Genomic DNA, 25,659 nt, shown 5'->3' with positions numbered 1-25,659 from the left:
TATATGCGACGGGCTCCTGGAGGAATCGGATACCTATAATGTTCACGCATTCGTGAATGTTTCCTGGAGGAATTGAACACCTACCTCACTGCATATCCGTATGGCCATTTCGACCGAAAAAATTATGAACCTTCCGCCTAAAGCCTGTCCTACATCACTCAATTAGCCGAATTCGACCCCTTTGATGGCGGAAATCCCTGCGCCGCGTGTCGTGGGCGTGGGTTTATACATCACACAATAATTTTTCAATCGTGCGTTAAAAAAAGGGGTGCGGAGTGTGCGTTAGACCCCCATAATACCCACAATGGAAAAAGATTAATTTTAATCGTGGAACAATAACATCCCAGAGACCCAGGACCATTCCTGGCGCGTCTCGACAAGCCGCTCGACGCAGATTAAAACCGCCGTTATTGGGGATGGTGGCGGTGGTGTGAGAGGTGTTCACGTGCCCTTTATGGGTCTTTCATCATAACAGTGTAACTGCAGGCCGGAGCTCGGCGCAAGTTTTGCATAACTACTCCCAGGAGCCGTATTGGAGCGTCCTCTCTGTCTGCGGTATCGTCCTCCGCATCTCCCTTATCTCTTTTACACCGGTGCGCCGCTCTACGCCACACAGCCATTCGGCTCGGCCCTTTATTTCTTTATTATTGTAACGTGGCGGACATTGTTAAGTCGCCTCAGGGCCGACTCTCTATCTCTGCATTATGTGATGTGCTGTTTATTATCCGGGCTCCGGGCCAGCTTTGAAAGATCGATACGGTGGCTTGTTTAGACGCAAATTTCATTTTATTTTTTGGCGGAAAATCGGCAAGATTGTGCCGGAGTGGACCCCGGGAGACAAAAGCCTATCTAAGCAGACGGCGCCGCTCGACCTAACCGAGTTTCGCTGGAAGGTAGGCGCAAAAATGTCTTTCGTGACACGATTTACTCGTTAGATGCACTTTCAATAAACACAGAAACTATATAAGTGGACGGAGCGAGCGAAGCTCCCGACCTGATTAAATTTTATTAGTACGCAGTACATACTTGATTCGAAAGGAAAATTTCATTTTTGCGATTTTCAAAGATCTTATTTGAATTACACCGTAATAATACAAGCAACCTCTCGAAAATAAACCATACACAACATACATCATCATTACGAAATCCACCGTTGCTCTGCAGCATGCGACGTGCTGTTTATTTATCATCCGGGCCCCGGACCGGCTTCAAAAATCGATAGCGCGGCTTGTTTCGACGCAAATTTAATTTTATTTTTTGGCGGGAAATCAGAAGGATTGTGCCGTCCTCGCGGGACAGGACCGGAAAGTGGAGCCGGAGAGCTCTACAATGGCGAGAAGTCGACGGGGCACCAACACACGTATTGATCCGTCATGCTTATTCCTATGCTGTTTATCCTCCATACTTCCTTCCGAGGTACTTTGTAAGGGCAGAAGCGGCTTTTTGCCGATGCTGCCGTTCGTTTTTGAAGTGCTAAGACGAATCGCTATTGCGTTTCGAGATAAATAAGCTTGTCGAAACTTCAATACGTCTTCTCCGTCATTACACCCCCACAGCAGCCGACGCGGATGACGACTCAACTCCGGAATTAAAAACCTGCGACTTAATCTCCGATCTCCGCTACGAACGGGAAGCGCGAGGAGAAAGTTCGCCTCCTTTGGAGAAACCATTTATTTAATAAGTCACATGGACATAACGGAACGAAGACACGATTTGATCTGTTTCCGCACTTTCTGGGTATTCGTATATTGTGCAGCGTTTGTGGTGATTTCCTCGAGGCTTTCGATACCGTCAAGCAAACACTATTGGTGTCCCTCACGGATCAGTAATTGGTCTCTTTATTTCTCATTTTATTACTGATCTTGTTGTCATGTTTCGTTGACCGACTTGAATAGAAGCTTCTCGCGGGAATTCAAATAATAAATAGCGATGCAAATGCGTGGAACTCAAGGCCGAAATTACACAGACCGCCTTAATATAATTCTTGACGAACCTCATCAGCAAAGATGGCCACCGCGTTAAATTTACACTGTGTCGCCTCGCTGCGGATCACGTGACGACACAGTCGGATAGAGTGGGCGTAGAAGAAGGAGGCTTCGGGGTGCGATCTGTCTGTTTTAAAATAAAACTACAACGAAAATATTTGAACACGTGATTCGACCAAAACGGGGTGAAGCTCCCTTTAATGCGCCACCTCCTTAATAGTTTCTTCTGGGCGATTTAGTCGGACGCCTCCATTGCGCCACGCGCTAATGGCGCAGCACTAACGCGATTAATTAATATCTCTCTCCACAAAGCGAACAAAAATCTCGCGAAATTAACATAACATCATGTCGCAGTCGTCGGTCGCTTTTTGCCCCCCGAAACACACAACAGGATTCAATCGAAGCTCGCTTCATCAATCTTGCAGTTTTCGGATTAGCAAAGCTCACGTCTTTGCTAAAAAACATCGAGACTCGCTCGGCACGAAATGGGTTTTCGCTAAGCACTGCGAGCGTTGTCTTTGGGCTTTATTGCGAACGGTGACGGCATATTTTCACGGCTATTGGATTTTTACCGCGAGATCCGAACATCTTTTTGATTCCCCGGAATGGGAGCAATAAGAGACCGCAACAAGGATAAAATGAAAACGGCCACTTATGAGCTCGGCGATGGTCACTTGAAACAAACGGAAAATGATCCGGGCTCTCGCGCTCCGGTGGACGAACGAACGGCGATCCGGTTCGCGGTTAATGAAAATATGCATTGCTAACGAACGGGGAGATGAAACGTGACGAAAAGAATGCGACGTTGAATCAGAATGAAACGAACACGCGGTGGTGAAAATCATTCATTATTAAAGAGAGAAAAAATCAAATTTCAACTTTGCTGGCAACAAGTTTCAAAGTTTGCGAACTCTGATCGAAGGTGACTGTATTATTTATCAAATGCGCTAAGCAAATATTTTTGCAAGTTTTCTGTTGCCAGCGTCTGATTAAAGCAACAAAAATGAACTAGGGAATTTATAAATTAAGTTTGCCGAGCTCACAACTTCAAAATGTTTGTTGTTTTGGATAGCAACGAAGTATTTTAGGAGCATGTATCTCAGAAAACGCAAGACACGAATTAGAGGATTTGTTCTACTCGATTTTTATGTTACACAAAGATAGCACTTTTCACACTATCACGATATAAATCTCTGGTGGATACACAATTAATAACAGGTTATTTGTCTCTAAATGAATTTATAGTCTAAACTTGTTATATTTTATCCGAACGCATTAGTTGAGGATTTACACGAACGAAGCTTCACCGGATTAAAGCGAATCAAGTTTAGTGTGTTAGTTTGATGCAAAAACTGAACCTTTTAAAGTTTCACGTAATTCTCATCGCATGGAATATTAGCCAACTCAGTACCCATCTAGATGAGGCAAACACGAATTAGCTGATAGTTCGCTCATTTTGAGGGATTTCTATTCACGGTAAATAATATTGAATAATAGCCATCGCTTATACTACCTTTCTCCTTCCCTCCTTCTTTATTGCTTTCCTCTCTTTCCTTGTCTCTTTACTAGATCTTTGTGTATCATCAGTCAATCAGTCGGCAATTCACTACTTCTCTCTCCTCTTTCTCTGCGTTCCCGTTCTTACTCTTTTCTACTCTTTTCATTATCTCTGTGTTCATCCTCTTTTGTGTCCTCATTCCCTCTTTGTGTGTCTATATTCCTTTTCTGTGTCTCCATTTTCTTTGTTTCTTCATTGTCTCTCTGTGTGTCCTCATTCTCTCTCTATGCGTTCGTTTCTTCTCTCAGTGTCTTTATTCTCTTTCTCTCTATCTCCCTCTCTCTCTCCTTCCCCTTCTTTCTATCATCTCCCTTTTCTCTCTCCTCTGCCCTCCCTTCCCTCTTTCCTCTTCCTTCTCTCTTCTAATTAGTTGAGGCATCAATGTGCCAGGTTTAATGATATGTTGAATATGAATAGCGGCTAACGTCAACAGAGTTTGTAAAAATAGAAGAACTTTATTTCGTAGGGGAATTTCTTGAAAATAATTTTTATGGCATTGTTTCTTTAATAATTTAATAATTACAGTATGTAATAGAAGTATAATGTTTAAGTTTTTGAAAAAGTTGCAAGACTTCAAAGTGTTTTATTTTTTTGAAGAAGTCGAAGAAACCTTGGGAGCACCTAGTGTTTTATTCTTTGAAAATGTTGCAAGGATCATGTGGCCCCTAGTGCTTGATTTTTTGAAGAATTTGAGAAGATCTAGTGTTTTAATTTTTGAAAAAAATTGAACATGATTGAATTTTAGGGGCCTCCAGTGTTTTTTTGATGAAGTTGAAAGAATCTTAAGGTCTTCAAATGTTTCATTTTTTGCAGAAGTTTAAGGAGTCTTGAAGATTTCTAGTGTTTAATTTTTTGAAGAAGTTGAGAGTCTTGAGAATTTCTAGTGTTTTATTTTTTGAAGAAGTTGAAAGAATCTTCGGGCTTCTAAAATTTTAGTTTTTACAAAAATTGAAGGTGAAAGAATTTTGGGGGTATCCAGTGTTTTTCTCCAGAAGTTGAAAGAATCATGGATATTTCTAATGTTTTATTTTTTGAAGAAGTTGGAAGAAATAATCTTGGGGGCTCCTAAAGTTTTTTTGCAGAAGTTGAAAGAATCTTAAGGTCTTCAAATGTTTCATTTTTTGCAGAAGTTTAAAGAGTTTTGAGGATTTCTAATGTTTTATTTTTTGAAGAAGTTGAAAAAGTCTTGAGGATTTCTAGTGTTTATTTTTTGAAGAAGTTGAAAGAATTTTCGGGCTTCTAAAATTTTAGTTTTTACAAAAATTGAAGGTGAACCAATTTTGGGGGCATCTAGTGTTTTTCTCCAGAAGTTGAAAGAATCTTAAGGTCGTCAAGTGTTTCATTTTTTGCAGAAGTTGAAAGAGTTTCGGGGATTTCTAGTGTTTTATTTTTTGAAGTAGTTGAAAGAAGTAACCTTGGGGGCTCCAAGTGCTTTATTTTCTGACGGAGTTGAAAGAATCTTAGAGGCTCCTAATGTTTCTTTTTGCAGAAGTTGCTAGCATCTTGGGGTTATCTAGTATTTTAGTTTTTGAAGAAGTGTTTTATTTTTTGACGAAGTTGAAAGAATCTTCGGGCTTCTAATGTTTTAGTTTTTGCAAAAATTGAACGTGAATGAATTTTTGGGGCCTCCAGGATTTTTTTTTTGTAGAAGTTGAAAGAATCTTAGGCGCTCCTAATGTTTCATATTTTGAAGAAGTTGAAAGAATCTTTGGAGCTTTTAATATTTCAGTTTTTGAAAATTTGAACGTGGACGAATTCTTTAGTGCTTTTTTTGCAGATGTTGAAAAAGTCTTGGGGATTTCTAGTGTATTTTATAAACTCCTAATGTTTTTTTTTTCCAGAAGTTACAAAATTTTGGCGATATCTAGTGATATTTTTTGAAGAAGTTGGAAGGATCATGCGGCTCCAAGTGTTTTATTTTTTGAAGAAGTTGTAGGAAATAATCTTGGTGGCTCGCAGTGTGTTATATTTTGAAGAATTTGAAATAATTTCAAGCTCTCTTATTTTTTTTTAGAAGTTGAAAGAAAAATTCTGGGGGCTCCTTTTGTTTTATTTTTTGCAGAAATTAAATTTTTTTGGCGATATCTCGTGTTTTATTTTTTGAATAAGTTGGAAGGGCTATCGAGCTCCAAGTGTTTCATCTTTCGAAAAAGTTGAAAGAAATAATCTTGGAGGCTGGTAGTGCTTTATTTTTTGAATAATTTGAAATAATTTCGGGCGCTCCTAGTCTTTTATTTGAAAATATTGAACATGAACGAATCGTGAGGGTCTTCAATGTTCTTTTAAACAAGTTGAAAGAATCTTAGGGGCTGTTGGTGTTTAATTTTTTGTAGAAGTTAAAAGAATCTAGGGAAATCTAGTGTTTTATTTTTTTAATAAACTGACAGAACCTTGAAATAGTGGAACGAATCTTGAAACACTTGGGGTATTATTTTTTGAAAAAATTGAAAGGAATTGTGGGGCCTCTGAGTATTTATTTTTTGAAGAAGTTGAAAATCTTAGGGCTACCAAGTGTTTTATTTTTTGCAGAAGTTCAAAGAATTTTTGGGTCTCCTAGAGTTTTATTTTTGGAAAAAGCTTAAAGAATTTTGAAGGTCCGTAGTGCTTTACTTTTTGAAGAAGTTGAAAGAATCTTATGGGTTCGTAGTGTTTTATTCTTTGAAGAATTCGAAAGATTCTTGGCGCTTGTAATATTTTAGTTTTTGAGAAAGTTGTTTTTATTATTTGAAGAAGTTGAAAAAATCTTGGAATCTCTACGGTTTTATTTTTTGAAGAAGTTGAAGAGAGGATTACGGTACCCCAAGTGTTTTTCAAAGAAGTTAATAGAATTTTTAGTCTTAATGTTTTACTTAGTTTTTGAAAAAGTTGAACGTGGACTAATCTTGGAAGCGTCTTGAGTGTTTTTTAAAAAAGTTGAAATAATCTACCCCCTAGTGTTTTTTCTTTTAATTGAACGTGAACGAATTTTGGGGGCATCCAGTTTTTTTCAAGAATTTGAAAGAATCTTAGGGATTCTTAGTGTTTTATTTTTTAAAAGCTGAACGTGAACGAATCTTGAAGACTTCCAGTGTCTTTTTTAAAGAAGTTGCAATAATCTTGGGGGCACCTAGTGTTTTATTGTTTGCAGAAGTTTAAAGAGCCTTCTTTTTCAATGATTACCATGTCAAAAATTCGCTACTTTGTGCGAGACAATAACGCCGGTCCAGCAATCGTCAAAACAGTCTGGTCTCTACATTTGTATACTTTTCAGCTTGCTATTAAATTTAGTTTTTACCGCATAGCGTTATCTCTTGTAGTAATTTGGTCTGAGATATTAAAACCATAAAGTAAACATTGGTTGTAAAAATGAATTCGTCTAACTGGGATCGCATCGGTTTTGTGTCTGTTTTTCCGGCACTAAAATCGTAGAGAACAAATTTGTGCATGGCGATATTTCGGTCCGCATGCACACATAAAAACCGAAATTGTCAGCAAACAGAAAATCGATACGTAACGCATATATACATAGTCATTTCGAAAATGAGCGGGGAATAAATGCAGCGACGTAACATGTTAACATCGGCCATTTAAATTACCTGCTCTCAAAAAGCGTTGCGCAATTGTGATCGTGTGCAAATTAGGCGTTAATTTATAGTAACGTCGTCGGAGGCAATTGAAATGTGAATAGCATTTCGGGACAGCGGCGACGAAATAAAGAAAATTATTATTATTCAGACGGCGTCACCGGGCGGCAGTCTAATGAACAATCATTATTCCACAATTGAACGTGAAAGGAAGGCGTGCTGCTTTAGGATCGAAATTTGATTTAATCCTGGACCCGGCGTCGTTCCGGAATATCTAAACGGTCAAAAACTTATGTCGGTTCGTCGAGAGAAAGAACCAAACAAGTTCTGTACTGGTGAAATGGCGCGTTATGGCCAACTAGTTTGTTTAGAGCCTCTGCAAACAATAAATCTAGGGATTGTCCCCCACAAACAGTGTGTACACATAAACAAACCCTACAATCAGGAAATCGACTTCACATAACTTTTCTATTACGTGTACACACGCAACCGGACCGAAGCTCGACTGATTAAACTGAAAACGCATTAAATGAATGCCCGAATTTATGGCCCTCCGCTGGCGTCCCATTACATTTAGCGTGTTGACACCGTTTCCGCAATTTTTTCCCGTCGAACATCATACGCAAGTCGAAAATCCGCTCCGTCCCAACTTTCGCATTATATCTCACATTAGGCATTATCCTGATTTAGGATTGTTGTCGCAGCCAACCAACTTTCGGACAAATTTACAATCGTGACCGTGCACACCAACCAACCACCTCCGAGCAATTTTCGCGAGTATTACGGAGCGACGGCGCAGGCGGACCTTACATCATTAATCATGTCCGGATCCGGTTCCGCATTTACATATTCCGCTATCAATTTTTATCTTATGACGTCATAAATCGGGACCCGCAACCATCGGTTCGTACGCGGACTGAAAACGGGAGCAGACTCACCGACACACATCCAGACCGAGCAAAATAGCTTCCAGAGGTCGCACGGGATTTCTTGTATTGGAAAAATTTAAATTCCGGATGTCACGTGCCGTTCGGAGTATTCCCGAATTAAAGGAGCAGCGACATTCGCCCTTTTCCTATTATTATTACAATCAGGTCGCGATTATCGTTGCCTGGTGAACAGTAAACTGCGTCTTGAGAGACGTCAACGTCAAAATCTCCTTCGTCCACCATGGCCGCAAGAATGATGGAGCGCGCCCGGCGCAAATCCATGTCGCCCGAAGAACGCTACCAGCGCGCCGTCAGCGCGAAGCGAAAGTTCAGGGCACTCGTCAGACTCATCATCGCCAACCTGAGCTGGCTGCAGGAGCTCGAGGACGAAAAACTAGGCGAGAACGTGAAGAAGAACATCCAAGTACTGACGAGGAAGAAGGGCAAGAAGAGCTTGCTCACGTTGAAAGACAAAACGGTGCTGAACAAAGCGGCCGAGGAGCGAACCGAAGCCGAGAAGAACCACCTGAGGAGAATCATCGGTAACTTGAAGTGTTTCAGACGATACCCAATGGAGGTTAAGAACGAACTGCCCGGAATCTGCTACTTCAACTTCTTCGGTCCGAACAGGACCATCGTGCGCCAGAACTACGAATCGCACAACCTCTACGTCATCCTGAGCGGCGAGGTCGTGGTGAGTCAAACCTACTACGATAAACTGCTCAAAGAAACGGTCACGAAAGACGTGCTGTTGATGGGTCCTGGCAACTACTTCGGGGAGGTTGGTCTATTGCACAACATCGCCCGTACGGCCACCGTCACCACCACGGAAGCCACGGAATTTTTGTACATTACACGCGAAGACTTCATCCGAGTTCTGAAAGCGACAGTGGCCAACCAATGGGCGGAAGTCCAACTGAACATGTCTTGGTTCAACTATTTCGACAGTTGGTCCGAAATCGACATCCGAGAGAGCTGCATTCTAGCGAAGAAGAAGAACTTCGAACCGGATCAGATCATTTTGAGTGCCACCGGAGGGCAACTGGACTGCGTCTACTTTCTAACTAAAGGTACCTGTTACTTGATCGAGCACATGACGATCAAAACGTCGTACAAAAAAGGTATACCGCATTACACTTTACTTAAAGACGGAGAAGAGGGAGAAGCTCGACCTCCTCTCAATATCTACAAGGAAATCAAAAAGTTGCACAGAAAGGAAGAGTCGCATTCGGGTTTGGGGGCTTCGATACGACCTGCCATAAGCACGTCGCGACCTACTTTGAATCCTTCCTACATCACCCCCAGCGTAAGGGTCCATTTCATAAAAGTCTGCTACTTTCACAAGCTTGCTTGTTTCAACGTCGGCGAAAGTTTGAAGAACCGCATCATCGTTTCGGCCACAGAGAGCGAATGCTTGCTCCTACCTAGGTACTTTTTGCTAGACAAGAGCATGATCACGTTCAAGGCCATCGGACAATTTCTGACGAGGTACATTCCGAGCACCGAACAGATCTTCAAGTACTTCTTGGAAGACCACCGGTGGACTCTCTACAAGGAGCAACTGGTCGACCGCATCCTCGAGGTGACGGCGTTCACCGGCAACACCATCCACAACATCCCGTATACGATAAGGCTATCCGAGGACTTGGGGGAGATATGACCGAACACCATTTCCTTTTTGCGTTAGCAACAAATAAACCTTCTGACTCATTCGTACTTCTCAACTATTCGTCAATTCTCGCCGGAGGTCAGCGAGCACATTAAAACCGCCCTTTTCGGAGGTGGCGCTCCCAGCCCGTCTCGCAATCCGAGTGACCCAACGACCCGGACCTCGCCACAAGGACATTACCGCTAATATATCCCCCGAACCGATCCAGTTCCACGCCCCTGCGCGCTATTTATGACGTCGCAAATAAAATAAACTGCAAATATCCACACGACGTTGGATTAAGACGCGGCGGCGTGTCGTGATTTACAATTTTTCGGAGGGTTAAATCGCGTTAAGAGGGTGAGTTTTTGTGTCGGCGTAGTCGTCGTGTGAACTCACTCACCTGGTTGGTGGTGTTGTATGTGTCTCGGAACCGTGCGGCGTGTTTACACGGCGACGGAAGGAGAGACACGCGGAGGAATCGAAATCGTCCCCAAAGACGAGACGTAACTCGATATCATCCCTCCGGTTATCATAGTGCGACTGAGACGCCGAGTTGCGAGATCGAGTTTGTATTAAATATTACCGGGCGAAAAACACTTTGTCACTTCGTCAACAATATGACGAGAACGGGAAAGAATCAGGTTCGCGTAAGGGGAAATCTGATTTGGCCCCGGGGTGGATACGCCGTTACGCCCGCAAACGGAACGAAGTTAACCCTGGAAAATTTAAATTAATTCGGTTTTGAAGGCTTCTGTCTTTTATACGAGAGGGATCGATCCCAAGGACTACGCACCAAATTTAATATTTAACGAACACCACACAATAATAATAATAATAATAATAATAATCGTGAATTATTGCATATAGGTGATTCCTTACAAATAACTATTGACGCTAAAAGTACCAAATTAAAATACATATATAGGAATAAGATAGGTCCTAAGTTTGATTCTTGCGTGACACCACTACGAGTTTAATATATTTATTAAATTATATGTGTGACAATTAAGAGACTCGAATAGGCGACTAGTGCGGACGCCATCTATCGTATAGTAGCTCACGTGGCGCCGGTGTCGCCTTCTAGTTGTCCGTCCAGCAACGCATTATCCGAACCGAGATTCAGCTTTAAAGCCGATCGCTTAAAACATTATTTATAATCTTAACGCCCGGATTACGTCGAATTTCCGGCATAATGCGAGCCCATTGTTTTGCAAATTAACGGAAGCGACTTTTTCGAGCACTCCATCGTTATTCTTTCTCATTAAAACTTCACAAATGAATTTATAACACCTACAACTGCACAAAATAAAACGAAATCGATGTAGCGAACATCCCTAAAAAGCGGGCGAAAAAAAGAAACTCGGATCGGGATCATAGCGTCGAATGGCAATACGTGATTGGCATCGCGAAGCGTCCTCTGACGACTGCACTTTTAAACATGACACCCACCCGAAGATTATCGTGCGACAAATGGAAGACTTTCGTCACGCCAGCGTTCAAAAAACTTGTCACAAAAAAACGAAACTTCACGGTTTAAACGGGAGCGATGACAATAAAAAAAATTGAAAGTATAATTTTACAATAAAAGGAAAAATAAAGGAACAGACTACGGTATAAGTACGAGAAAAATGTGACGTTAAAATTTATCGTCGCGTATATATCGTGACTAACGTCAGTTACTTCCACTTTTGGGGACCATTTTAATAATCCGGTTCGGTTCTGTTCCCGACGACGGCCGCCCGTGTTCTTTTTTTGCTTTCGGTTCGGATTCTGACGTGCCAAGCTGCACTGAGCAGCAGATATTGACCATCTTGTCTCGTATCTGTCAAATAACTATCGAACGTTGGATACATTGAGGCCTTATCGGTGTCGAATCCAAGAAATATTCCCGTTTTGATGTGTACGTGCATACAGGCTTTCCACGACCGATGGACCCACAGAAAGTGCCCATCAGACAACGATTCCTTTTTGCTTCGCTATGTATCACGGGTTGGCGCTATTTTCGACCCAACACAACAAATCTATTCCAACAATAACAATAAATTCGCTTTTTGGTTTCAATCCGACCGTAACAGAATTTGATAGTCGCCATCAATTAGAACATTTTATTATTTTCCGATTTAAAACCCAAACAACCATGCACTTCGTCATCTGTAAATTAGAACCCTATAATTGTTTTAATCGCTGCAATAATAGAGAAATACAGCTTTAATTAAGAGTAAAATCCAATAAATCGGACGATTGAAAAAACCAACACCACTAAACGAATCGGCACTCTTGCATAGCGGAAACGCAATCGAGGAAGGTGAATTGATCCATTCACATTTGGGGCCGAACAAACAACTCGAAAATAGTCCAATTAAAATGAACTGTTATGGGTGCGCACATGTACAGAAAATCGGTGCTTGCAACCGTCAAACTGCATTCAGTCAATAAAACAATCCCATAACGATAACAGTTAAGTGGTAACTGGATGACAGTTCTTATCAAAAACAAATTTCGGAATTGTCGGTGCGGTCGTCGAGTGGAATTAGTGAAGCAAAGTCGACCTCTTGTAATTACGTTAGTGACGGTCATCCAGAAAGACTTGTAACTAGTTTTGCCATAGTTGAGACCGCAAGGGACGTTTTCGACGATAATTTCGTTAAGGATGCGTTTTTTAACTCGGCGGATATCTGTTTGTGCTCAAAAGTGAGAATGAACATAAACGGGGAACGATAACGTCATTTATAATTGAGGTCGTATTTCACAATGTGTTCGAGCGGTAGCTGCATTTTATAGCCGTTAATTTGAGTAAGGTATTTTTAATCAGATCATAATTCAGGAAAGTTGATAGAGAACGTTCTATTGTCCCTGCGAAATTTCCAAAAGGGAAAAACGAAAAGTACGATATCTTGTTGAGAAATGTACTTATTAGGGATTTTATGGATCACGAACTTCGATACTGGATAATAAAAATGGCGTAATAAAATGACTTAGTGAGCTCTACCCCTGATTCCAAAAAGAACCCGCTGAGTGTATATTTTGTGTTTTACTATGAAATTCAGTCGTATTTCTATAAACATTATTTACGACGCCGTAAACTACGGAATTCTTGAATAATAATACGCGAATTTTTCACTACACTCGGATTAAGCTTTAATATCAGCCCAGACTCCGATTAAACGGGAACATCGTAAAATCGACGCTAATATGAGTTAATCGCGAAAATACGCCCGAATATTATCTCTACAAACTTTTCTATATATACCAAACTCACTTGTTGTTTTGCTTCTGGAGTGGAATGTACTATATCTAGCCGAATAGGTTTGTAAATCAAAAAAGCAATAAAGAGGATTTATAATACGTTTGAACAACTACCGCTTACCGTTCCTCTGAACATAGAAAAATCGTCAAAAGTTAAATAAGAGGCTAAAGTGTTTCTAAGATTTATTTTGCCAGTTTCGACTTGATATACTCCTGGTAAAAACGTTAACTCACACTAAATTTTATCCAATCACCATTCTTCAAAAACGAGTCCTAAATTGTTTTAAATAGATGTAATGCACGCTGAACTAACGGTTTGGTTTGTATTTTTCAAGTGCGGTTCGCTTACATTTTTTATTTTGTGGATGAAATTCATTTTTTAGGTGATTGCAGTTCGTATGTCGATCATTATAATCCACTCTATAAATAAATATCCCGGGTCAATAACAAAATATTTTGATTGACTTGCGCCGTGTGGGTGTCCCTTTGGCTAAAAGCATAATCTACATCAAAACTATAGCGTTTCATCCGGAATTATCAATCAACCTTTTCCGATGTCTGTTTGTATTTTGTAACTTTATTTCCAAACATAGCAAATGCGCAAATAAACGGAACCTCTCGACTCCGCGATATATAGTATCCAATTCCAATTTAAAATTACCTGACAAATCTTTAAATCAAGCCCTGTACAATAATTACAAACCGCCCGTACCTCGATTTTCTCTCAAGAGATAATTTTATTGGCCCAGCAAATTGCTCTCAAACTCAAGTTAATTATACAACTGCCTATTCAAGCACCGACGGATAAGGCATATTTATAAATCTCCCGAGAAATTTTATTCCCATCATCTCGTAATTACCCACATTGTGTCACCGAACCTAACCCGTTTCGAGATTATTTGCGAAATTTTCGACTTTAATTAACCGATTCTCCCCCAACCGATTATACTCGCCCTTCTCCCTTCCGCTCAAAAAATAATTAATAATTGACCGACTTTTTGCCGGCGGAGGGACGCGTCGATCCGCGTGTTTTTGGCACTTCGACATCCACCCCGTTCCGAATGACGAGAGGAAAAAATCCGAATCGACGCTCGTTCAATCGTAAATTAATAGTCTCCCCGTGCCATCCCGAAAAAATAAAAAAGCCGGTCCCATTGTCGTCCCTCCTGTTAAAAAAGCCACCGCCGACACGTCCGCACACACGAACAACAAAAATAACGAGTAATTCCACAATAAACAAGCCCGCCTAAACCGTTTACTGCACAATTCCAGTTCTACGAATGTCGGCACAACGAAGCGCATAAGTATTCCGGGACCGCTGTGCCAATTGGGAATTTCGGCCACGTGACGCGGCAATTTGTAGACGCGTCAATCAGGCGGACACTCATAAACCAGCCCGGGGGCGATGCACGCCAATCGAAAACGCGGCCCCCGGCGGGGAGACGACTCCATTCCGGCGGTACAAGGTCACGCGGTAGCAAACACCAAACGAAAGCAACACACGGCTAGCTTCGCTCACTGTCAATTTTTTTTGGATATATACAGAATTTCTAGGGACGAAGTGCCGCCTCTCAGATTGGAACTTTGCTAAATTCCTAAAGACGCACGACAAAGACCGCATCTGGTTGCCTAAATGCGTCCTATCTTTTTAAAAAATAAAACTAATTCATTACAATAAAAAGTAAATGTTCAAAATGTTCTGTAATCCTCTCGTCAATATCCATTGTTCAATTTCATGTTGTGACAGGAACTCCTGACTACTGAGGAAATCTTGTCAAAGATGTTTGCGTATTCTGCTCAAGTCGTCTTAAAGCATCAACAACTTCCTCAGATGCCAAAGATCTTCCAGGAGATTTGACTTTGTTGACACTGCCAGTTCGAACAAATCTGTTGATTGCACCTCCAATGTGAGCCCCTAACGATGTTTCTTGAATTATTAAATCACGCTATTTAGCTAGAGCTTCAAGAACGACTGTTTTGTTGTTTTAAGGTTGGATCAACGAGAATTAATCTAATTCACACTTGAAAAACGATGATTTTAGATGATAGGTTACAAATGACATTAATGACAAGTGAAAACTGTCATAATCAGGCATAATTTCAGCGAAGCGGGATTTTTGAAATCCATGGAAGGATAGAGAGCTATAAAATTCGTCCTTCAGTGCGGTCCATCGTCATTTTGGAGGACCTAAAAAGAGCCGAAATACGTCCTCGCGCCACAAATAAAAAAAGTTCGTTGTTTTCCACCCTGCGGAAGTTCAGGCTCAGGTTTTTATTCACAAGCTAATAAACGTCGTCTCTTTCACGGAAGCGGTTAATTTTGGCCATGCTAAATATACAGTAGGCTAAAGACGGGTGTTTCTGCTGCCATCACGGTAGCAATCATAACCTTGCATGTTGTGCGCAAACCGCAAGACGCACGAAAGGTTCAAGGTTGCGCGGCTCGCTTCGCTCGCTCGCACGTTTTTAAAACCGTGAAATCTCGCCGCCGTAGTACGCACACGAGCTAGTGAATGTATCGGGAATGGAGTGGTAAAGGTGAAAGGATAATGAGCAAGGCATCACGTGCCGCAGCCGCTTGCATGAATTACTTACGATCGACGTATGCGTGGAATTTCGAAGACGGATGTGGTCTTTGCGGATTCTTACCTGGAACAAAAATTAAGAAAATTAGTTTTTCGTCGAAAGTGAAGTTCTGGGAGTTTTGGCGACTTTTGTGCGGAGCTTGGGGTCGATTTGGGATGCGTTCGGACTTTGACGAGGGTCGAATAATTGACAGACGTATAAACTACATCAAAGGTGCTGTTGATGATATAAAACATGCACTCTATGCGAGAGACTGGGCGAAGACAGCCGTCTGTCAATCAACAAGTCGCCTGGAGCTACGCGAACAAAGAGTAAATGTCCAGAAGACAAATTGTCTGGTGTTTTTTTAGATTTCGTATGGCGCTTGTTTAGAAATTATTCTCCTCCGCTGCGTATGCTGTTCAGGGTTGGAGGGTGTGGTCGTGAAACGACAATGTTTACTGCATTACAGAGACCGATTCTTTTAACAGTTTGTGGAAAAAGGTAATCTAACCGAAATTTAATCCTGAGATTTTTCTATATACGCTTTTATAGCCATCTGGGGTCCAGGGTCCTACCTTTGTCGTCTTTTCGTCCGTTGTGCGTTTCGAGACCAACAAAATAATTACTGTTAAAAGTGTTTCCCGCTGTAGCGAACAATTAAAAAAGGCGTAAATGTTATGCTTTCCGTTGGTTGAATTCTATGTCGAAAAAAATACCAACATATTGTATGCTAAAAGTGGGCATCATCCGCAGCCGACTGTCTCATCTTTTCCCCTTCATCACCGCTAATAATCATTCTACAACTCCTCTTGCCATATTAGCCAACTCAGAAACTTCAAAAGCACCAGTCTAAAGTATGTGACCCTACTTATTAACACTCCCACAGCGCTATAAAATTCGACGAGGATATTCCAGTCACGTACCATATTCCCATCCCGAGTCAATCTTGTCTCTTTGAACATAAGCTACGTTTTATTATTACGTTTTGTTTTCTTCTTTGTGGATGTGTCCCTCGCCGTCATTACTTATCCGAACCGATATAGTCGAAAACTCGTCCAAATCCGATTTTATCTCCAAATTCCTGCGATCGTAATGAAAAACCGCGACACCTCGCTTCTCGGCAACCCAACAAAAAAAAGTTGCGCCACGGAAGCCACACGGGGTTTTGTGTTGACTTGTCACGAATGCTACGTGCAAAGGGCGGGCTCCTACTCCAATGGTGAGTGAGTAAATGCGAAGCTGAATCCCAAGTGTTGGCGGTGTCAGGTGGAATCGCGTTGAAGTCGGAACGGATTCCTGCTGGGCTATACAAAGCCACTGCAGAAAAGAAGACGGACGAACTATTCTAAATCTACTGAAGTAATGTCCAATACCAAATATGATTACACATCGCTGCCTCAACATAGTGCTTCAAAACCGTCTAAAAATTCCATTTTAAATCCGTTTGGTGTGTTGGTGTAATGCGAAGGGAAAAAAGTTGATTAGGTTGTTTGTGGGGCTAATTCATGCGGCAAAAAGGAATTGTCCCCCCGCAATAAACAGGCCGCCTTGGTCGACGCCAGCTTATCACCTCTCCAGTGAATGGGCGCGAAACAAATAGCGTTTTATGCTACCGTTAAAAGAGCAAACTTAATAAAGTGGTGATAATCTCATATTTATGTTGATTGCGCCTTTATTCGTGCTAAACGAGTCGAGATGAAAGAGGGAACGCTTGTTAATTGGAGCACTTGTCGCTCGCGATGTGCGTGAGCGAATGCCACGCGCGTTTAAACAACAAAACCGACGACGAGTGGCTTTCGACTTTTCCGTCTCTCATTAGCCGAAAACGTTTTCGTTTTCCCAAAAAAGCGTGTACGAGGTGTAGGTTGTCGCGGCCGGCGTCAACTTGGAGCGGTCACAATTGAAATTGATGGCGAGTTGAACCGGACCGCCATTGTAACCGGTGAACAAAATAGATCTGGTCAGCATTTGGCAGATTTATGAACGTTATTAACAGCGTTTGCATTGCTACCCTGCACTCTAATGCAATTGCGGCTTTTGTTACTAATGCTAACGCGTTTGCCGCATACTTAGAGTTATAGCCCATTATGACGCTTTTTGGATCATATTTCAACAATAAAACTGACCAGAGAATGTTAATACGGCGGAACGGACGGCAGCCGGCGAGCGGACGACGGGTTAAGCATTCCAAAATGAAGTCGTAAAAAAGTGCATCGCTGAAGACGGCGAAAGCGCCAACAAGCGGAATATTCATGAGATTTCGCATAGCTTAACGTAAAAAGCACAACTTTGCGTTAATTTATTGCGCATTTTATATGCTTTTCCTAACTGATATGGCGCAAGGGAATGCATTTTACGCGCTCGGTTAATCCCACGTTCTTAACTTCGCCGCCACAATACATTCCTCGGAATTGCAAGTTTAAATCAAAGGATCAAACAACACCAAAGTGAAAATGTCACGACCGGCAAACAGACTCGGACACCCCACTCGCCAGATCCGACGCCACGAGCTTTCACATAGCCGGGAAAACCATACCGAGGGAGATCTTATCTGAGGCATCCAATCGGACAGATTTCATCGTCAACTTTGATGACCAGGACCCAATTTGTTGAGTAACTTCGTAAATAAGAGGCTTTGTAAAGAAGTAATCAGAACAAATCCAAAAACAAAAGTTCTGAAAAAACTTCGAAATGGGTCACCACATCTTCAAATTTGACCCGAGTATTTGGAACATCAACGACAACACGTCTATATAAATGGATCTGTCGTTTCATCTGGATTTCCACAGGGTGGTCACTTGGGATCTATGTTGTATTCGTCATTTATCGACGATTTCAAACATCTTGCAGTTATTTGCTGTTTGTGGATGATTTAAAGACATTTAGTAAAATAATTTGTGTGAAAATTCAGATATTCACGTTACTACTTGTTTTTGATTGTTAGTTTAGTTTAGTTAGCGTGCATTGAATAATATTGTTAAGTTGATCGGTGAATAAAATCGGCGTGGGTAAAAATCAACAATTTATTTCCTACCAACTCGAATTTACACGACGATTTCACAGAGACTATTTATAAAAATAATCCCAGCGCAACTTGACGGTACTCTCGTGGACTGGATTGACTGAAGACTCATCGTTTCCGACGATGGCCTCTATTTAAACCTATACGTTCCTCTTAATGACTCGAGAACGCGCTTCGAGGGTTTTCTAGGTTGCGCATCGCGACTTCCGTTTCCAGGCTTTTCGTCAGCGAACGCCGCGCCGCTCGGCCGATGACTCATCACCGCCGTATATACCGGAATACACACACGACTCATAGGCGTCGTACCGAGGCGGCGTATGGGTTTATTTCGTAACAATATGTACACAAACTCCATAATCCAGTCCTTGTCATATTTTCCCCACATAAACTCTAGCAACGAAATTTACAAGTACGAAATACGGAAACCCTTAAAAAATTCGCATCGGTTAAAAGCATCCTTCGCCAGTTTCGCTAAAATAAAAACTTCTGTCCGCTAATAAATTCGAGCGGTCTTCCGTTGCGTCGATCCCACATATTGCAAGACACAAGTCTTCCCTCTAAATGGCATTATGAAAGAATGGAATTAAACTCGGCCGTATTTTCTCGTTTCTTGCGGAACTAGTTCACCCTTTCTTCGTTCGTTAGCGAACAGTAATTTTATTACCCAAATTAGTCAGCGTTGTCGAGGGCTCTGCCGTAAAGAGTCCGAGACAATTAATTTGTTTTTTTTATCTCGCTTTCTTTTCGTCTAACAAAATAAAAAACGGCGTAATATATAAACACGGGCGAAGTGAATAAAATGCGGGTGTTTCGGAGGGCCAGCAAAAAAATTCTTTTACCAAACCCGGGCAAAATTCGGCGTATGTTTCGTTATTTTCTGATCTTGTTTCAGCGGTGACCGGCGTTTTTATATGGTCGGGAGACGGGAGAGCGACGACGGATAAGAGACGGCCCTGCCATATCTTCATATATTCCAGAGCCATTGTGAGGATGAAACATGGATGAAGTAACATCGGAGATATAAAGGGGTGGTAAGGACATATCTTTGTCGACGTCGGCGGCGAACTCGGTGGCAGAAAGCAACGTGGCTGTGTTGTGTATATGTGTACAATGAGGCGCTAGGTAAAAGGGGCATAAAAGTTTATAACGTGACACGTCATTACCTCGCCTCAACGACTTCGGTAAGAGAGGCGTAGTGTGTTCATCTGCAACAAAGGCGAGATACTAAGAAGATAGCCAGTAAAGTGTGCAATCCAGGGGCGTGCGAAAGCAACTTTCGCTTGAAGGCGGCTCGCTTCGCTCGCCTACGTTCCGCACAAACTGGGTCGATGAAGATGTACTCGGTGACGCGGCGTCGCTCCCTCGTTGACAAATAAACTATTTAACAGTCGAGGGTTCACCCCTATCATTATCTAGCAATTGGGGTGTCATACGCGATTATGACGTTCGCTGTTAGAGAATATTAGAGCGGTAGTCTAATAACCGTAACGGCTGTAAAATCACTAAATATGTGTATATTCTGTCTGGTTCTTTTGCGTGTAAATCGCGAGCAAGGTCGCCGGGGGTCGTATTTATGATCGAGTTAATCTTCGGAGGGTCATTTGGAGCATTTTCACACCCCCGTTAATATGAGCCCAAATTAGCCTTTATGGCGCTACGTTCTCGAGCGCCATTAAGAATCCAGGATTATAATGTAGAATTGTAATTATTACGTTCCGACACCGCCGGGGGGAAGTTTGTTTTTAAGTCGATTATAATAAATTTGTGATTCATTCTGGTACGTCGAGGGTGCAATTTCGCCGGTCAAGCGGCCTCCGCACACATCTTGAAAGTTTAAATTGGTTCCAGGGGATGTCGGCGAGATTACCCGCGCCAGCGTAATAATTATTATAAATATTTCTCCAAGTTATGAAGGGTCCGACAGGCAAGAATAAAATTTCTTTTTCTTCGACTCGTTTTCCATTTATATGGAAAGCTATATCGAGCCACTGGATGTAAATTAAGAAATTTTAATAAAAGTCGGCAGCTTTAATAAGTGTTTTGATGTAAGTAATTCGTATGCCGCTTTTAAAGTTCGCTTTAGTTTCGAGCCGGTTTTTTGCTTAATGAGACAATGATGCGCTCCAAATGGAAGAGTGCACCGCAACATCAACGGGGAGGAGAAAAACATCCCCGTAATTTATTCCGTGAACGCAAATTGAAACATGCTTGCATAATGCAGCATTTTTGTCGGTTCCCGGGGAAATTTCTTGCTACAAGTACTCAAAGTATGTGAAACTTCGAAAGACCAAACTTTATACAAAAGATGGCCGCTTTTTTCCTCGCCGGTGCGCGTCGTACCGTTCCGGTTTGATGAAACAATTAGAAAGTTGGAGTCGACGATGAAAAAGCGCCACTTCAATTATGCACCAGCCCGCGGCGGCGACTTTCGACCCGATCTCGGCTTCGGGGTGATTGGTAGTCACTTTGCTGTATTGGAATCGCAAAGCGTGCCAAATATACAAATGAAAGACAAACGAGACGAGAAACTCCCGTGCAGATCTGGAGCGTCTCCGAATCCCGCTCCTGACCAACTTGGAACTTTTCCGAAGTCCGTTCCTTCCTCGCAATCATCTATAATTTAAATCGCGATTTGATCGAACCAGACACACCCAGGAACCGTCTTTGAGCCGGATCGACCGAGGTTATCGCCGGCCGACGACGGAGACTATCAATTCCCTTTTTTAATTGACATTATTCAGGCGACGTCGCCCTTTGGGGGACTTTTCTGGATTGAATCGGAGAGTTTGTGGATAATTCCTCCGGTGTGATTCTTTAAAAAACGAGCTGCAGCGTAATCTCGTCAAAGGGACTGCTTCGGGGAGGGTGTAATCATTTCGCTTCATTATCCCCATCGAAGTAACGCGATTTGCTCCGGCTTCTGGGGCTATGTAATTCAATCGTTTGGGCGAGTCCGGACCGCGGTTATTTCTGTCGATATATTCCGGGGGAGACGTTCGACCGATAACGATCTCCAAACGGAATGTCCGACGTAAGTCCATAGGAAAAGAAAGAAGTCGCGGCGGATTGCCGGGCTTAGAATGCAATGACAATCTATCGGTTCACTTGTGGAAGGCTTAGCCTAGATCCGGGTCGGTCTCCTCAATTCCCAGAGCCCGATAATCGCGCGACGATTCGCACAGGGGCGGCTCCACTGCCAACGCCAAAGAGATACACCGCTTACCCAAACTACCCCCACCTTTATCATACGTCTCGTCTATCTCACATTCCTATAATAGTGCAAAGAAACTCTTAGGACTTTCACCAAATGGCTTCCAAGTGGGTTTACAAAATTTTGTCACATCCGGGTCCACCCGTGGTCAAAGACGTAAAGAGAAGGCATAATTAGAAATTCCCGTACGAAATATAACGAAGAGACCTTGATGGGGTAGTTTGGATTGTCGCCTTCTGGGATCGTCGATGGCTGGAGGATTCGTTCTGTGCGGCCTAAACCCGGGAACACCTCCGGCACGAAAGAGATAGCGCACAATTACAAAGACAAACCGCCTTTATTACCGTAATTAGGATAATCTAATGTGTGTGCATGTGTTAATTAAAGCGTGCCCGTCGTTGCCGTAATTGGAATTTAATTCTGCCACTCGTTGTTTCGGAACGGTGTTGTCAGAGGGGGCTGGCTGCGGCGAACATAAACTAATTTGGCCGGGTGTGCGACAGTGGTTATGACAAAATCCGGCTCGTGTGGGCGATTTTTGCCGAAAAGCTGAGAGCATTCGCTCGAAAAGCAGACAATGATTCATTTTCATTTAAACTTTTCACTTAACATTCTTGGAGGAACTTTCGCGGGAGATTTATTGCCGACAAAGGCCAGTCTCTGGAAATTTACACTGGTTTAGATGTGTAGCGTGCCGCGTTCTTTAAAGGAGTTTTTTGACTGCTCACGAAATCTGATTAACATTCGAACAAAACTTGGATATAGTAATTGCCGTTCTGGGAAAACAGCAGAGGTGGTGTTTTGTCGCTCGATATAGTGATTTTGCCTAAACAACTTTCGAAAGTTGGGAGATAACGCGACGGCTTGCGAGTATTTCTTGTCCGACTACGTTACGTCAACTGGAGGAGTTGGGGGTCTCGCGAGAGCACTCGCTTTAAAATGGCCTTCGCCGCGTCGAGGCCATAAGCCATCGACGTTGCAGAAGCGATGAACTGATATTATTACTATTATTACGGCCATTACGACCATTCCCTTTGGAACGGAATGTGTAACGGGGAAAATCAATGGCACAGTTTTAGGAAGCCAAAATTCGAGTCGACGGGAATGGCCCCCGAACATGCCCCAAAAAACGCCCCTTTGCCTTCTTGCAGACTGGCGCATTAACTGAATTGCATCTAAACTTCTGACTGTTCTATTCTTGACAGGAGGGTTCGTCGCCTTGCTGCAGTCTGCATTTATTTCTGTAATTACGTCCTTATCCTCCGACTTAGCGGAAGATCTGCTGAAGTCGCCGTCAAAGTCTTGACAAGCAGCCTCGCAGTCGTTTCGTTGCAACTGTCACGGCCTGCATCGTTTAGCTGATTTGTGGTTTTGTCTAGGCTCCGTCGGTTTTAATCCCTGCTCCTTTGAAGGAGGACCGACGGCGCGGAATGCCAACAGCGAATTTAGCAAAGTTCGCCGCAGGCGATAATACCCATCAATATCGCCTAGTTTATTGAAATCCCAATGTCTGAGTCGCTCGGGCAGTCTTTACTTTGTTTAGCGGCAATTTCATTCAAGATTGCCTGTCTGTTATGCTCTGGTATATATACGAGCAATATCCATTTGGTTTCTGCGGGAGACAGAAAGCGTGGTCGCTTCACTAGCCCAACTTTCCAAACCATTCACCACTTACTCAGATTGCCGATGATAAAATCCTGCCCGTTACATACGGAATTGAATTGAATTAGATAAGGAGTACACACAGCGTGCCGAGCGCGAACTCTCGTTGCCTCCGTCGATGCATTCGGCTGGATTTCTCGAAATTTTTCCTTAATTAGCTCCCCTCGGCCGGTTCGAATCGTGGACGTGGCACGCTAACGATTTATTTCTTTTTACTTTTTCAAGTTGGCAACTGCGGTTCCGAGAGGAACCCCCGCTGCGGGCGTCCGCCATTTTCAACAGACATTCAAAACAGAGAGATAAATCAAGGTGGCGGCGAATTCGACAGTCGAGGACACACCTAATCCGCGCAGTCGATTTTTTCCAAATCAAAATAAAAAATTCCCCGCCGTTAGTCAAAGTGTTCGAAACCATCTCGAATTGGGTCAGGCAACCCGACAAAAGTCGTGTTTACATCTGATGGATTTGTTTTTATAAATAGCTCTCCCGTCCGAAAATAGCTGCCGGCATATTTTTATTGGAATCTTTCGGCGGACGTGGGAGGTGACGCTCCGTATGCAACTTAACGCCCGATCCAAAACGAAGGGAAAAATTTTCACTCGAAGGACTAGGCACTCAATCAAAAGTTAGACTGCAGTTTGGACTTGCTTTGGTCACATCAGTACAGCACATTTCAGTGGATGTTTAGCATTGTAGCGTCCAGCGGGGTTCTCGTCTGGAAAATAGTTGGTAGGTGCAATGATTAAAAAGTGAGCATGACAAAATGTAACCGATTGGTCCCAACCGACATCCTCTAACTCTCACTAACGAAGAAAAAAGTCGCGGCGATTAAATAAAGCCAAGTAGCCGTCGAGGGATTTAACGGTTGTTTTAATCATCGCGTCCATATCGCGTGCTGCGGAATAATTACCTCGGGGAGGCGATGAAAAAAATGGCGGCCGGAATCACGGACATCGCACATCAGGCCGGCCAACCCTGGTGCCGATTTGAATCGAAGGTTAATTGGTGGATTTCCGGCAAGTTTAGGAACTCGGATCAAAAACAACGCACGTTTCGAGAAGAGCAGAAGAAAAAGGACGCCGCCGATGGAAGATTTGAAAGTTGGCGAGCGGGGCTTGTAAAGCAGTTTTTAAATTGCAGTTGTCCTAATCCCGTCGGATGTGGATTGAGGCGGCGAACGCGATAACTGTCGAGATAAAACAAGGTAGGACTAGAGCCGAGGATTAATGCGTTATTTACAAAAGGAAACTTTCACGATACCGAATTAATTCGTTTTCAGCTGAAAAGTTCCACGGGGCTGTCGCTCATTCAGTCAACACTGTTGTTAAAGAAAACTAATCAGAGGAGATTTATTAGCGCAGTAAAGTTCCTACAATTCAATAGTCGTCTTCGAATCGATACTTTTAATCATTATGTCTGCCTTGTTCCGCAGACCTGCGCTCGCCCCGACGGTGTTTACAACTTTTTTCCGCCACCTCCTCGGTCTTGATCCGCGGACTCCAGAAGTTTCAAGTCGAAGAATTCGGCCGCATTGTGCGGACGGTATGCCTACGGCACGCATCGTCTGTCACAAAGGGTGAATTACAGTCAACCATGGCGTCATATTCCGAATTCTCCACACCTTATGCTCGTTTGCATAAATCTGTCCGGCCATAACGTATCATTAAGCTCGCAAACTTAGCGGCTCATAATTGGCATTGCATGTGCACGTTACGGTTATTATTGGGTTTCATCGCATCCATTCCGTCGAGTTATAGACCGTTGTCAGCTTATTGTGAATTAATACGTAGCTATTAGTTAAATGAATCCGTTAGTGGTCGTTTGATTTGATCGATATGTCACCGTTTGTGCCCTTTAGTAACCGAATTCACGTTAACGCGAACGTCTTCAATCACGCGACCGACAAATGCCATTTTTCCTACACATATCGACCTGAGAAGATAAAAACGAGGCCCGGATTTTCGTCATTTCCACTCCCGATCGAACTGTATCGTTTAAGCGGACGTAATTGAAATGCTAACTAACGGTGTTAGTGCAAGAGTGGGAAGCTTTCGAAACTGGAATCCTGTACGTTATCCAGTCAAACCGATTGTTATTTGAGATCGTAAGCTGTCTCACGCCACTGCCGCGTACACAATGGTGTGGAAGAGAGGAAACGGCCGGCCAGGCACGGATCAGGCTAAGCCACCCCTGGATTGATCCCTGGCGCGATCACAATGAGAGTTAATGACACGAAGAGTTACAGATGATAATGCGACCTTCAT

General features: G+C 42.7%; 2 protein-coding genes across 2 annotated transcripts in view; one reads left to right on the top strand and one right to left on the bottom strand.

The window, feature by feature from the left end:
* Positions 1–25,659, bottom strand: part of Mib1 (mind bomb 1) — a 262,566-nt gene that overhangs the window by 93,744 nt on the left and 143,163 nt on the right. The gene's annotated exons all lie outside the window — the stretch shown is intronic.
* On the top strand, positions 8,232–9,736 carry LOC135137065 (cyclic nucleotide-binding domain-containing protein 2-like). Its single transcript, XM_064066603.1, has one exon. The coding sequence runs from the start codon at positions 8,277–8,279 to the stop codon at positions 9,693–9,695; it is 1,419 nt and encodes a 472-aa protein (XP_063922673.1). The 5' UTR covers positions 8,232–8,276; the 3' UTR covers positions 9,696–9,736.

The sequence above is a fragment of the Zophobas morio genome, unplaced genomic scaffold (genome assembly GCF_036711695.1).
Source record: "Zophobas morio isolate AGI-343-1 ecotype UQ-CSIRO unplaced genomic scaffold, CSIRO_AGI_Zmor_V1 ptg000028l, whole genome shotgun sequence".
In the NCBI taxonomy this organism is placed as follows: domain Eukaryota; kingdom Metazoa; phylum Arthropoda; class Insecta; order Coleoptera; family Tenebrionidae; genus Zophobas; species Zophobas morio.
This window is presented reverse-complemented; position numbering and strand designations above follow the sequence as displayed.